Source organism: Eptesicus fuscus, chromosome 10 (assembly GCF_027574615.1).
Source record: "Eptesicus fuscus isolate TK198812 chromosome 10, DD_ASM_mEF_20220401, whole genome shotgun sequence".
Classification (NCBI taxonomy): Eukaryota; Metazoa; Chordata; class Mammalia; order Chiroptera; family Vespertilionidae; genus Eptesicus; species Eptesicus fuscus.
The window spans coordinates 87,438,378-87,452,885 of NC_072482.1; the positions used below are offsets into that span (position 1 = coordinate 87,438,378).

The 14,508-nt window shown below is 44.3% G+C and overlaps 1 protein-coding gene and 1 long non-coding RNA gene across 7 annotated transcripts in view; both read right to left on the reverse strand.

The window, feature by feature from the left end:
- DSE (dermatan sulfate epimerase) overlaps positions 1-6,705 on the reverse strand; it is a 55,761-nt gene extending 49,056 nt beyond the window's left edge. The window contains exon 1 of one of the 5 annotated variants that reach the window (XM_028136264.2): positions 6,688-6,705. Coding sequence is in view for 1 of the 5 variants with exons in the window: in XM_054721759.1 (XP_054577734.1) it covers positions 4,834-4,837 (4 nt within the window). In the remaining 4 variants the exon portion in view is untranslated. Of the gene's footprint in view, positions 1-190; positions 208-457; positions 475-4,833; positions 4,858-6,263; positions 6,375-6,687 lie in introns of those variants that run through there. The other 4 variants (XM_054721762.1, XM_054721759.1, XM_054721761.1 and 1 more) reach the window with 4 other exon arrangements.
- A 3,169-nt stretch (positions 6,706-9,874) lies between these two features.
- LOC114228955 (uncharacterized) overlaps positions 9,875-14,508 on the reverse strand; it is a 43,608-nt gene continuing 38,974 nt past the window's right edge. For both annotated transcript variants that reach the window (XR_008557257.1, XR_008557258.1), the window contains exon 7: positions 9,875-9,984. This is a non-coding gene — a long non-coding RNA (uncharacterized LOC114228955). The remainder of the gene's footprint in view (positions 9,985-14,508) is intronic.

Below are 14,508 nucleotides of genomic sequence, written 5' to 3' on the forward strand. Positions count from 1 at the left end.
AACCATTTTTAATTCCTAAGATTTTCGAATCCAGGTGAGAAGTCATAAAATTAGAACCCCAGAAAACAGATGCTAACATCCCCTCAGGACAACCTCACTTAAACCTTTCTAAACAGAGAAGAACCCAAAGGCCTCTATCAGAAATCTAGTCCACCCGTTAAAACATTCCGAAAAACTGCCCTGTATTTACCATAAATCCCTCTTGATGCTTGCTGTAAGTGACTTCCTCTCATTTTTCTTCAGGGAAGATGGAAAACAGCTGTTCAACATCCCTTTTCAAGCTACTTTTTCTTTCCGACCAGTCCTCCCCGCTCCCCCCAAGTGTAAACACTGCAGGTGACTCCAAAATCCAGCTGGCCCATGCCTGATTATCCACGGGCTTGGTGAGCCCCGGCCCCATGCATGCCTCCTGCAATGACATCATTAAACTGCGAAGGCCCCAAGGAAAGTTCTTTACCAGAACTGGTGAAATTCTAGAAATCTGCTGCTTCCAGTCGGTCCTCAGGCATATTCAAACAACAGAAATACAGTGAAACTCCTTCAAGAAGACGGTTGCAGTCAGGGCTGCACAGAAGGTGAGCAGCCCTGCCCTGCAGCCAGCCCATCCTGGCTTCACTACTGTTCTCCACGTGGCAGGGTGTTGAGTGCATCTTGGCATGAAACATGTTTAAACTACTTGGGGATTTTTATCATGCACTTCTTGAGTTTCTTGTCACTGACGCAACTTTCTGGGTGTAAGCTATTTATAGAAGTGCACTAACTCTTTCAATACCACGATCAAATGAATCATCTCTACTAGATTCACAACATAATCTGCAGGTCACATTTTGCACCAAAATTTATACAAGCAACCCAATGTTGTTGCCTCCCCCTTCAGGAATTGCTAACAAATATCCTCATTTTCCTTGCAATCACCATTAGATTCCAACAGTAAAGTCAGTACATTGCCTGCCTACTTCATCAATAAAAATATTATAGATCCGCAAGCTTGGTGAGCTGATTTCCTTTACAAATCCCTTTTAAGGGTTATGAAATGCTGATTCAACTTTGTTGTGGTATAACATCTGCATGTATTAAATGCCTGTTGCTTAGCAGCTCAGTTTGTTACACAGGAGGAAAATACAAAAGCCTTGATTTAATCAACAAACGCACATTTTACAGCTCTATGGCATCTGTGTGTGCATCGAACAATTCGAAAGATTTCAATAGCAGCTTTTTAAACAGACTGTGAACTTCTTCAATTTCGACTAAAAGAGCCTGTACATTAATTTAAACACACACAAGGAATTTTGCTATGATTGTCCTGCTATTCTTCATATTAACTAGGGAGAAAAGAGGCACTATTAATTCTATAAATAATACCAAAAACTTTTTTGGCATGCAGACACATACACTCAGTTGCTAACTCACTTTGACCCTGTCTAGGAAAAGCAGATGGGCACAAATAACCTACAATGAATATGTCAGGTATCTGTAACTGAGACTTAACTGCATATGCCTTTTGTATACTTTTAAGAACAGGGCTACACTTACCTAATAGTTATAGCTACTCCCGAATATGCAGTGTTAATATAAGTCATGTTTATTATCAGTCTCTTTATAGCTTCTAAGTATTACTGAAGAGGCAAATTCTGTTCTTTCAGGAATTGTTTAATAACAACACTAACCAAAATCATTTTTATGGAATATCCTAAGAAAGTTGAAACAAATAGAAATCCAGCAAAGAATCTTTGCACACATTAAAATTTATGGAGTTGCTCTGGCCGGTGTTGCCAAATGGTTGGAGCATCAGCCCCCACACAGAAGGGTCCTGGGTTCAATTCCCAGTCAAGTGCTAGTACCTGGGTTGCAGGTCTGCTCCCTGCCCCAGGGTTGGGTTGCATGGAGAAGACAACCAATGACCAATCGATGTGTTTCTGTCACATCGATGTCTCTCTCCTCCTCTCTCCCTCCCTCCCTCCCTCCACACTCTCTCTGAAAGGCAATGGAAAAAAATATCCTCCAATAAAGATCAATTAAGAAAAAATTTTTCATGGTGTTAATCTGAATTAAGGACTGAACTACTGCATTCAAGAAATAAACACATGGCCTCAACAATCTTTTCTTCTTTTTCTAAATCCCTTTTCTTCTTTGTGATCTCCAACCATCTCTCTGGACACTCTGCCTCCTGCAGGTTTATAGCCTTCTGGGCGTTTGAGAGGATTTGGAATCTACACCCTCAACAGGCTGGAGCTTGCCTAGACAGACAGAAGTAAACAGCACATGGGTAAAGCACCCCAAGTCCTGAGGCCAGTGATGAGCCTAGGGCTCTGCAGAACCAGGCGAGGCCTCACATTAGAATCCTTAATAAGGCATGAGAAGAGCCACAGATGGGAGAGGAGGGAGCTGTGGGAAGGGGGTCTGTAATTGCCACTTTACAGAAGCCTGAGCAGCACATGAGCATTCCAGGGAGCTGACAGTTCATGGACAGTGGTGAGAATTAAAAGGGATAATAAACTAGATCTGTAGGAAAATAAAATGCAAGAGTCTTTCATGACATAAATTTGGAGTCATAAAGGAGAAAAGTAGAATTAAATGGGCAATTCAGGTTAATCTCATATTTAAGATAGGCCACTAATTATTTGTAAGATGACAAGCAAATTGCTTATTTTCACAGTTATTTCCATTTACCCACTCCTAAAAAGAGAAGACACCCGCTCTACAGCACTCTCCATCTTCACTAGGCTAAAATCTGAAAATATTAACAAGTATTAGGCAATTTAAAAATGCAAGTGACCATGTTAGCTGCATGATCTATGGGGACTTTTCCTTTCCGTCAATTGTCTAAAAGCATGTAAATTTGTAAGGAAGAGTTTATTCACCCCGGTCGCACCTTTTTAAACCCATGCACAACTTTCCATTTCTCTTCCTAGTTTCATTCTTTCCTGCAACACTTCTCCACCATCAGCTAACCAAGCCACTCTTCTATACATAAGAAGTGGTGAAACACTAACTTTAGATAAGTCAGAACTTGAGAATGCGTTTATTTACTAACAGATACAGATTTTCTTGAAGAAAAAAAACACACAATTATTTCCACTGAAATAGTATCCACTTAATGTAGACTTTAATTTCTAAAAGGGAATTCTCTACTAGACTTGGGCATTGGAGTTGGCAAGACTGTTTGAAATTCGTCCATTTCTAGTTATTGCTCTCACCAAATGGAATCCGCAATTTTAATCTCTACTTCCCATCCTGCCACTAAGTTACATGTGAATTTCATGGGAAAAGAATTTCTCTTTTTAGCAGTCTGGGTTTATACACTTTCTGAAACCCCACGTTGGGGACTGACTCTTGGTTTAGAGAATTTTGTGTCATCCAAACATCTGCGGGCAATTTGGTGACCCCAAATAATTTTATTCTATGTATCACTCTAGGGCAGTGGTTGGCAAACTGCAGCTTGAGAGCCGCGGTTTGCCGCTTTGTTGACTAATGAGTTTGCCGACCACTGCTCTAGGGGAAGACAATGTAATTCCAAGATAAGAAAACCCTAAGGCATTAGTAATAACTGTCCTGTGCCCTGCTTAGACACTTTTAGAAGGTTGCTGGTTATTGCATCTCACCAGGTGCCTTCCCCCCTCTTATGGGACAGTCAAGATCCGGCCGCTCCCGGTAAGTGGAATAACAACATCCACTATGATGATGATATTACCTCTACCACAGGTTCAGATCACCTCAAAAGCCTGCCACATACACATCACAGGATAATAACATTTCTCCTTTAGTTGGGGTAGTGTAAAATGATAAGAACTTTCTCTTTACATATTTAGGACACAAACGTGCCAGTGGTTAAGTACTATTTAATATATGCTGCAACCTCAAAATGTTAGTCTTTTATTACTAATTGCTTTACTCCTTTTGGAAACAAAGATTACTGATATATTAAAACCCAAATTTAAATGTTTTATCTTCCTTTATTCCTCTCCAGTCATTTGCTGAAATCATGATATGGAAAGGATATCATGTAATGTCTTTCATGCAACACAGTGTGATCCAAATTAGTAGAGATAAATACCAAAATCATCTACCTCAAATGACATTAAGAAGTATTTTACTGTTTAACTGCAGAATCCATTTGCACCTATGATTCCGAACACTTTTCAGAGGCTAAACGTATCTTGATAAGGAGGCGTTGGGAACGCAGAGGCGCATCTGTGAAGTAAGAACTTCACCATGTGGCCCTAGCCGGTTTGCTCAGTGGATAGAGCGTCCGCCTGCGGACTGAAGGGTCCGGGGTTCAATTCCCCGTAAAGGGCACATGCCTGGGTTGCGGACTCGATCCCCAGTGTGGGGCGTGCAGGAGGCAGCCGATCCATGATTCTCTCATCACTGATGTTTCTATCTCTCTCTTTTTCTCCCTCCCTCTCTGAAATCAATAAAAACGTAGATCACAGATCTCATTAAAAACCTGTATGCACTACATTGGGGAGCGATTTTAGAAGTACAAAAGCAGATGCACACATCAATGTCAGTCGCTGTGATGGTCCTGACCTCACGTGGCCAGCCTCGCTGACCTAGAGGGTGTCTTCCCACAACCAGGCCCCTACCCTCAGAGGGAGGTGCTGGAATTGGCAAGACTGTGTCTAGCAGGCAGGACTGGGGAAGTCCTAATCATTCCCTCTGTGGCAGAGGCCTTTCTACAGTGTGTTCTATTGCAAATTCCTCTTTGTCCAAGTTTTTTTTTTTCCTTTCACTTGGTAATTGTACTATCAACATTTTTTAACCTGGATGTAAAAATGGACGTTGCAGGTCACTGTTTAATTGAACTAAAACAATGAAACTGATCTGACATACCCATCAATGAAAAGGACGCTTCCCCAGCTCAAGCTCTCGAATGTTTGGGTGGGTTTCCTCCCTTTCTCCATGAGCAGCGCCAGGAGAGCCAGGGCAGTCTCGCACGCACCTCTAAGCGGCTCCTCCGTGACCAGCACCGTCTTCTACTTTTTGCTGAGCCCACACAGATGGGCGACTAAACAACGGAGGCATCAAATTCCATCCTTTCTCCCTTTTAGCTAGAACCTATTTTAACCTGCACACTCCCTAAAAGGACTTACATGTTTGGTGACTTGAAAAGAAAATAGCAGCACCCGATAGGCAAGTACTCAGATTGATTAATTCCGGGTGTTACTTCCTCCCCGCACATTACACACATTTTTATGATCTGATTTTCGTAGTAGCGTCTAAATACTCTACAAAACATTGCTCATCATGTTTCATTTCAGGTTATCCTTCGTTGAGAAACCCAAAACCACTGCGGAAAAGGTCATTCCTGGAAGATTAAGTTCTGTAACGTAAAAAAAAAAATACTTAAAAGCCTGTTTTTGAACTATTTCTAAGTGAGAAGGTCCATTCTCAAATTCAATGTATTTAACCCATGACTGACGAAAAAAAGATGTTAAATCATTTTGTTCCACGAAGAGCCCTAGAAAACTCTAAGTGTCACTTTCTGACCTCAGGAATTCCAGGTACAGGAGGTGCACTCCCTGCTTTTAAAGCACCGGATTCGGTTTCAACCTCCCCGGCCAGCCGGCCCAGCAACGAACAGGAGAACGTCCTGGGGTCGCACCCGCAGCTCGGATTCCAGCGCGAAAGGTCCCGAGCCCATGGGGCTCTGCTCAGAGCTGCCCAGCCGCTGAGTCAAGCGTCCCGCCGCCGCCGCCGCCGCCGCCAGGGGCTGCCAGGGCGTGAGGTTTACCAGCAATTTCTCCCGAGTGTCAGCCGAGCCTCGCGGCGCTGGAACCCCGCGGCCGGGGGAAGCCGTGCTCCTCGGGCTCCCGCAGCGCCAGGACCCGCACACCCGACCCCGCAGCCCGATGTGCGGGGAGACGCGAGGCTGTGCCACCCAACCGGGCGGAGGGAAGCCAGAGCCCCGCGGGCGGTCCGGGCAATCGCGGCTGGGCCAGACCCGACGCCCCGAAAGCGATCCCCGCGTTCCTACCGCGCGCCGGGCTCGGCACCGGGCGCTCGGGGGGGTGGGAAGGGGCGAACGGCCGGCCCCGGGGCTGCCCCGCCGCCGGCAAGCCCCCGGCTCCGGCTTCACGCCCCGCGCAGCCTGCAGGCAGCCCGCCGAGCGAGCCGGGCGCGCAGCCCACGGCGCCGACGGCTGGGGACGTGGCTCCCCGCCGCCCGCCCGCCGCCCGCCCGCGCCTCCGGAAGAAAGTTGCGCCGCGCGGGGCCCAGATCCGCGCCCGCCCCCGCCGCCCCCTCGCGCGGCCCCCGCTCACCGCTCCCCGCCGCGGCTTCGTCCTCCCGGGCGGCGCCTCCCCAGCCGCGGCGCAGGCTCCAGACCTCCCCGGCCCTCCGCACCCCAGGGCGCCCGGCGCCCTCGGAGCCCAGCGCTCAGCGCGCCCGCCGCGCCATCGGTGCTGGTGGGCGCCGCGCCGCGGGATGCGCCGCCGCCGCCGCCTCGGGTGGCGCTTCTTCCAGCGGGGCGGGCGCGGGCGGTCGGGCGCGGGCGGGGTGTGGGCGAGCCCCGAGGAGGGCGGGCCGCAGCGGGCGCCCAGGCTCAGCCGGAGGGCGGAGGAAACCGCAACGTCACCAGAGCCCGCGGAGGCGAGGATTGGGAGGGGGAGACGGGGACCCCCTCCCCCAGCCGGACCCCGACCGCCGGCCCGCCCGGCCTCCCCCTCCTCCCCTCCCGGGACTCACGTTTCTCGAGCTGCGCCCGGCCGGCCCCTCCACGCCGGCCCGACTCCACGCACCCCTGCCTTGCCAGGCCTCGTGGGCTCTAACTTGCTCTAGTCGTTTCCAGTGACCCGTACGTTTCGGGTTCCACTCTGGGATCACCCCCAAACGAAAGATACTTTCGGAGGCCCAGGGGAGGACCTGGTGTTTCCATCCAGACCCGGGAAAGAAAGAGGGGGAAACGCGGAGGACCTTTCTAGGGGGGCCCTTGCCCACTCCACTCGCCTTCTCCAAAACAGTGACTCCTCCTCCTCTTTGGTTTTCCTCTCTTCTCAGAGAGAAGGCAGAAAATCACCTCTTTAGAAGCACTTCTGGCCTTAACGGTACTAACCAGCATACACGAAATTGAAACCACGGAACCCTGCAAACTGAATGGATTGTAACCCCCAAAGGCAAAGGATCGGGAACAGAGCATAGAATGTAGGCAGCGCACAAGAGGAAATTCCATTTATCTTATCTCCTAGGCCTGCGCGGGTGGGTGGGTGGGGGGACGGGGGAGGAAGCGCCCTCCTCCATCTGAGCTCTGCAACCTCAGTAACAATCACAGCTCCCTTGGAGAAGTTTCTACAGTTTTCTTAAAAGCAGCCACTGCACCAACATGGCTCCAGAGAGGTGTCAGGTATGAACCGGGCCATCCACCTCCGGGCTGCCTTTGCCTCTGCGTCAGGGTGTAATTAACCTACCAGAGCGAGGCCGCGCAGGAGTGTCAGATGTTTACCCATCCCTCAGAACTGAGATGTTTTACCTGAGAGCAGTGATTTCCACCCCCCACTTTACTTCAAAGTGTTTTTGAGGAAGTCTAAAGGGCCACCCCCTATCCTGCGTTTCCCCAGACCTACAGAGGAGTTTCCATTAATTAGGCCACATTAGAAAAAAAATGTGGATGTCTACTTTTATGCTTCTCTTACTCAAAAAAAAAAAAAAACTGCATTTGAAGAGACATTCCTTACAAACAGGTCAAGGGGAAGTGGTTTAATTAAATTTTTGAAATGTTTACACAGGTAAACCACTAATTTGCATAAACTTCCAAATGTTTCAGAGTGGCCTGCAGAAGAAAGCCTTTCCGGGTTCTAGAATTTAGAACTGGATTTTAATTCTGGTTTCAGTCCTTGTTTTGCAGTTTTCTACGAGGGGCCTTGGAAAACTAACTTCAAAGCCTCAGTTCACCTATCTGTAATGTAGAGGTGTAATACCTTCATAGAACAGTTATAGAGAGGATGCAATAAAAATAGCTCCTATCAGAGTTACTTCATGCCAGACACTGGGCTAAGGAATTTACATGTATTCATTCAAGTATTAGAGACAACTGATTGTGAAAGTGCCTAGCTGTCGTATGTAACCCATACGCGTTCCTTTCCATTTATCTTCTCACATTAGGAAGAGACTTTAGAAAAAAAAACATCTCTTTTGATTTATTTATCCTCTCAACAAGTAGTCATCGAGTTCAGTGATTCTTCAACCTGGAACGTCAAATTAGCAGGAGAGCGTTGATAAGGTACTTTTTTTAAAAAATTGATTTCAGAGAGGACGGTAGAGGGAGAGAGAAATAGAAACATCAGTGATGAGAGAGAATCATCCATCAGCTGCCTCCTGCACGCCCCACACTGGGGATCAAGCTCCCAAACCAGGCATGTGCCCTGGCGGGGAATTGAACCATGACCTCCTGGTTCATAGGTCTACACTCAACCACTGAGCCATGCAGGCCAGGCTGAAAAATACTTTTTAATAGAGGCCCCACACCAGACCAATAAATCAGAACCTCTAGGGCTAGAGTTTAGGCGCCAGCATTTTAAATGCTCTTCCCAAGTGATCATAATGTGCGACCAGTATGTTGAGAACTCTTCAAAGGAGGCAGTAGTACCCACTAGCATTTGCTCCTTTACTCCCAGTTTTGCCTTCAATTGACTTGGAAATCTGCAGAATATCCACCTCTTGTAAAGTGTCCCCGGCGTAGCAGGCCTCAAAGATCGGCAATTTTGCCCTCTGGAGTCCTCCAAGATGCAACTAGCCTTGATTCCACAGGAAAAGTGCTTCAGTTCACCTGGGTACCTACAACTCCATCAGCTTCTCCTCATCCTTTCTGAAAGCCCTCGGAAGGTGGTTTACTTTGCCATCATCCCTCTGAAAATCTGATCCCGAGAATTTAATTCGGGTTTTATCCAAACAACACACAGTAAGAAGGTATTTAATGGCTTTGTTCTAATTACTGTTATTTCCCCCAAGTAAATCCGGGTGGCTATTATGGCAGTAATATTACCCTATTGTCTCCTATATTACAATTTACTAAAACTCTCAAGCAGTAAAGTGTTTTTCTACAACTGTTACAAAACACACCTCAACCTACACTTGTTCCAACTTGTGTTGAGCACTTAACATCCTAATCTATTAAAATTCTGTTGTGCTCAGTCAGTTGGTGTTGGATATCCTTGATGTAAATGAGTAATTCCAACTCCCAATTTCATGTCTTCTGTAAATTTGGCCTGTATGCCATGTCATCACTCACGTTCTCTTTCTCAGGTGCCTTCTATGCCAACTGAAACTGAAAGCAGATGACAGTGAGGACCCAATGTGTTACTAAGTCATATTTTCATTACTTGTTCCAGAGTAGCATCTATGTGTTTGAGTGCAGGGCATATTTGTGGAAATTAGAAGAAGGTATACCACCCTTACTCAGGCTGAAGGATTAGGAAAAATCGACCTCTTCCTCCCAGATAGAATCCCAAACAGCAGATGTGCTTTGACCATCCAGTATGTTTACGTTGCTGATGTTGCCACATTGTCAAAAAGGAAAATGACTACTTAGTGAATTCTCATTAACTTCTGAATTTCTTCTTCCTTTTCTAAGTGCCCAGATATTACTTTAATTATAGGGTTATATTAATTTTGCTCTGGATATGTGAAAAGCCCCTTGTTTTGGTTTCAAGAATCAAGCTGCTCTTTTTTTGAAAACGCCTTTGTCCATCTCCAGTCTTTGAGTGTTCATAGCCTTCAGTGTTGATTCCAGATGAAAGTCCTAAATATATAAAGTCTCTTTGCTCAGAGGTAGTTATTCTAGGCAAAAGAAGTTAAGCTTTAGGGAACTAGGATATTTTCTTACAAGTTCTTTGCTTAGTTTTCAATTAACTCTTGCAAAGTTCTTTTTATTCTTTCCATTGAAATGGTTGTCTTTTCATGATAAAGAGAAGAAAAAAAAAAAAAGAACAGAAATTCTGGTTTGTCTGCTTCTCCCAAGTAGTGGCATCTTTTCTGTGTTCTTCTTACCTGAACAAAACAAAACAAATTATATATATTTGTTGTCCTTAGTTTATTCTTGGCTCTAGCTTAACGGAGCCCAGTCTTACATGGATGTTACAAATACATGGTTTCCTGTTCTCTTGTTTAGTTATAATTCATTAAATTAAACTCAAATTTGCCCTTTAGGTTTTACTAACCAGCCAGCTGGTCCATGACGGAACAACTGCTTCAGTTCTCAAGCCAAATTAGTCTATTTGTAAATAACCACTTACCCTCACCTAAAAGGTTCATCCTTGAGTCACTGGAGAGGAATGATCGTTTTGGTTTGTCTCAAGCCCCATTGCCCTTTACTTGTACTTACTCAGTGATCATCTTTTTCTGCTTCCCTTCCCCTTTCAGGGCATTCAGCTCGGGCCAGATATCCACCGAGGCTTCTCCAACCCCCCCTTGCTCAGGCCTGCTGCCTCCCCCACTCTTCCAGTGCTGGCCTGCTTTCCTCCATGACGGTCCTAGGCTGTTTGCAGATGGCTCACACTCTCATCATTAAAACCAAAAGAGACAACAGAGTTGGAACTTGAGGGTATGATGCTAAGTGAAATAAGTCAGATGGAGAAAGACAAATGCCATATGAGTCTAAAAACAAAAGCAAAACCAACTCAACAGCTTGGTGGTTACCAGAAGGGAAGCGGGGGCAGGAAGAGCGAAATGGATCAAGGGGTAATTTGTATGGCGACGATGGAAACTAGATCTTAGGTGGTAAGTACACTGTAGTATATACAGATGTTGAATTATAATGTTGTACACCTGAAACATATGTTATAAACCAATGTTACCTCAATTAAACAAAAACAAACAAGCGAAAGGTAACATTCACCTACATTCCTAATCATAATTGAGTTGCACCTTCTTCACCCCAGTCACAATTTGAGGCTTTTACATATAATTCTTCTTCGGGTATATGATTCCTGGCCTCACAATCTTCTAATAGATCATTAAGTGTGCCAGGCACTTCCATGTGTGTTCCATTTTATGCTCGCAGGCACTCACGTTGGTATTACATTGGACTCATGAGAAAACAGGGGCTAAGAAAGTTGAAGCAAATTTCCCAAGGTATAAATGACTCAGACCACATATGATTAAGTTTTTTTTATATCAAATCCAGGCTCTTTCCATTAAACCCCTCGGCCTATACTAGCTTTTCATTATCTAAAGCCCCACTTGCAATTTGAGGGTCCTGGCCTCAGGTAAGAGTTATTCTCCATTCTGAATGACTTTTGAAATGGGTAATTTTTATATCACCTCCTGATTTATTTTAAACTACCCAAGATGTCCCTTACACCTACCAAATTACAGCACGATTCTCTGAATGATTATTGCTATTTAATACAAAAATGATTACTGATATTTACCACACAAATGAATGAAATTTGAAGCTTGTTCTTTTCCTTGTGGTTATGAAATGAACTGAAAGGAGTTTAAGCATTTAATATTTTCTTAAACATGGTTTTTGAGAACTATAAAAAACTGTAGACATCACTGGGGAGTTTAGAAAATGAATGTTTTTTTTAAATATATTTTATTGATTTTTTACAGAGAGGAAGAGAGAGGGATAGAGAGCTAGAAACATCGATGAGAGAGAATCATCGATCAGCTGCCTCCTGCACACCCCCCACCGGGGAATGTGCCCGCAACCAAGGTACATGCCCCGACCGGAATCGAACCTGGGACCTTTCAGTCCGCAGGCCGACGCTCTATCCACTGAGCCAAACCGGTTTTGGCAAGAAAATGAATGTTTTTTGAGGCTTAATTTAATCTGGTGATTCTTTATAATAGGTGCTAGGCTAGTATTTAATCCTCCCCTTTTTTACCAAACTCTGGCTTTTTCCAGAAAAATGCAATTAATGAAGAATTGTATGAAGAAGGTCCTAAGGATAAGTTCATGGCCCAGGAATCTGATTTCCCAATGTCCATGTGCTATTATGGTCTGCTAGTTCAAGAAATAGCACAACTTCTCTTTTCATGCACCCCACTCAATCACAACCCTGCTAAAAGTAGAGATTACACCGGGTTTGCACTAGTTTGAAGCCACGCCTTATGGGATTATATGCTAATTTATTCAGGAGGAGATAAGGAGTTGCTCCAGCAATATTCTGTCGCAGTAATTCTAATCCCTGGCTGCATGCTAGCATTACCTGGGGAGTACCTAAGCCACACCAATGTCTCAGAAATTCTGATTTAATTCTTTCCAGAATGAGCTTCAAGTAACCCAGGCGCTTTCAAATACCAGGTGATTCCAGTGTGCAGCCAGTTAGAACCAATATTCCACAGCCGTGGTTCCCAAACTTTGCTGGCCATTAGAACCATCTGGGGAGAGCTTTTAGAACTTCTGATGCCCAGGCTGTAGCCTATGCCAATCAGTAATGGCTGGGGTGCACAAAGCCCTATGATTGCAATAAACAGAAACTTTAGGAACCACGGCTCTATAGGCGTGTTACTAAGCAAGCTCTTGAACCAAATGAAGCACTAGGTTAAGGCACTATGTTTACTTGCCATGTGTGTACTGGTCTAATAATTATATAAAATATTATGAAGATTGGTTTTCATTTACACCAGTTCACTAATATATTTATTTCTAGGTACTTCTGTTACATATGCAGTTTGGGGAAGTGATACTTGATTTCAGTACTGCATGCACTAGTTAAGTTGCTTGCAGATTGTAGTGAATGGTTCACTCCATGTTCTGCTGCCCAAATATCATATAAGTAATGAATTTCAATAAAACATTTAGCAGCCAGTCTATTCAGACTTTTTCTTCTGCTGACGACATTAGCTGTGTCAGTAAAGAAAACCTTAGCTGTTTTGCATTTATAGCATATTTTAGATGAGGAGTAATTGACACTTTGCGGGTATTAAACCTAAATTTGTAATCCAATGACATTGTTCGGTATCTTTTTCTAACCTAATGCCAAAGAATACAGATTCTTCTTTCTTCTGTATTTTAATTTTTATTATTTTTAAAAATAGTGACATTTTTAGATGGTCTTTTTTACTCTTCGTTACCAAATGGAAAACATAATTTTTTTAAATGCTAAAATAACAGAATTTAAAAGCCGGACTACAGTCTAAAAGAAAAACATCATTCCTTAGAAGCACTTATCATCTTTGCAAAAAAAGTAGAAGGAAACTTGGAAGAATTATAAGCCAACCCTTTCATTTTACAAAGAAACCAAGGTTAACATAGGTGACGATTGTGACCAGTGCCTGCAGCTAATTACTGGTAGAAGTGGGAAGAGAAGTCATCTCCTAGTTCCCAGCCAAACTTCCTTTTTCCCACTTCTCCATCTGCATCATTGGCCAAGAAAGTTAAACTGACTTCTTCTTTTGAGATTCTCATATTTTACATGAATTGTGGCAATTTATAGAAAAATGCAAAGATGCATTCTTTCCATTAACAAAAATGTCAATGCATAAGGAGAAGTAAGTTTTATATTTTGAGGAAATAAAATGTGACTGGGATGATAGCTTTCATTTCGCACTATTAAACTTGATGATGTAGGTTTACTTATAATTTTCCACTGGCACGTGGACAAAGTAAGCTAGCTCATCACCACAACTTATAGTTGCTACCTAACCAATCTCCTGTCCTTAAGGTGAAATCTTCAATAAGCTTTACCCATCTTGAAAAATTTATCTTCATTACTAGAGGCCCTGTGCATGAAATTCATGCACTCAGGGGCCAGAGGGGTCCCTCAGCCTAGCCTGCGCCCTCTTGCAGTCCAGGAGCCCTTGGGGGGTGTCCAACTGACGGGAGCCGGCCTAACCCGTCAGACGTCCTTAGCGCTGCCGCGGAGGCAGGAGAGGCTCCCGCCACTGCCACTGCACTCGCCAGCCTTGAGCCCGGATTCTGGCTGAGTAGCACTCAACTGTCTGCCCCCTGGTCATAGCAAGCTGTTGAGCAGCCTTAGCACATCATTAGCATAGTATGCTTTGATTGGTTGACCAGACAACCGGACACTTAGCATATTAGGCTTTTATTATATAGAATACTTGGGGTTTTTAAAGGCATTCAAAAGTCTTAACAAATTTGCATTTTTTAAAATATGTTTTTATTGATTAAAAAAATTTTTTTTAGAAAAAGAGGAAGGGAAAGGGATAGAGAGATGGAAACATCAATGAGAAAGAAACATCATCAATCAGCTGCCTCTTGCATGTCCCCTCCTGGAGATCAAGCCCGCAACCCAGGAATGCCCTGAACTTGCGACCTCTTAGTTCATGTATTGATGCTTAACCACTGAGCCACATCAGCCAGGCAAATTTGCATTTTTTATAGAAAATTTTCTAAGTTTCATGCTATTATACAAAAAGGATAATACTAGATAGCAGTCTCTCTCTCTCTCTCTCTCTCTCTCTCTCTCTCTCTCTCTCTGTGTAGATACATATAGGTATTTATACATATAAATTTCACTTTCAGATGAGTCATTATGCATGTTGCAACAAATAGCAACTGTTATGAAGCAGACACAGAATACAGAATACAGCAGTCTTGCATTG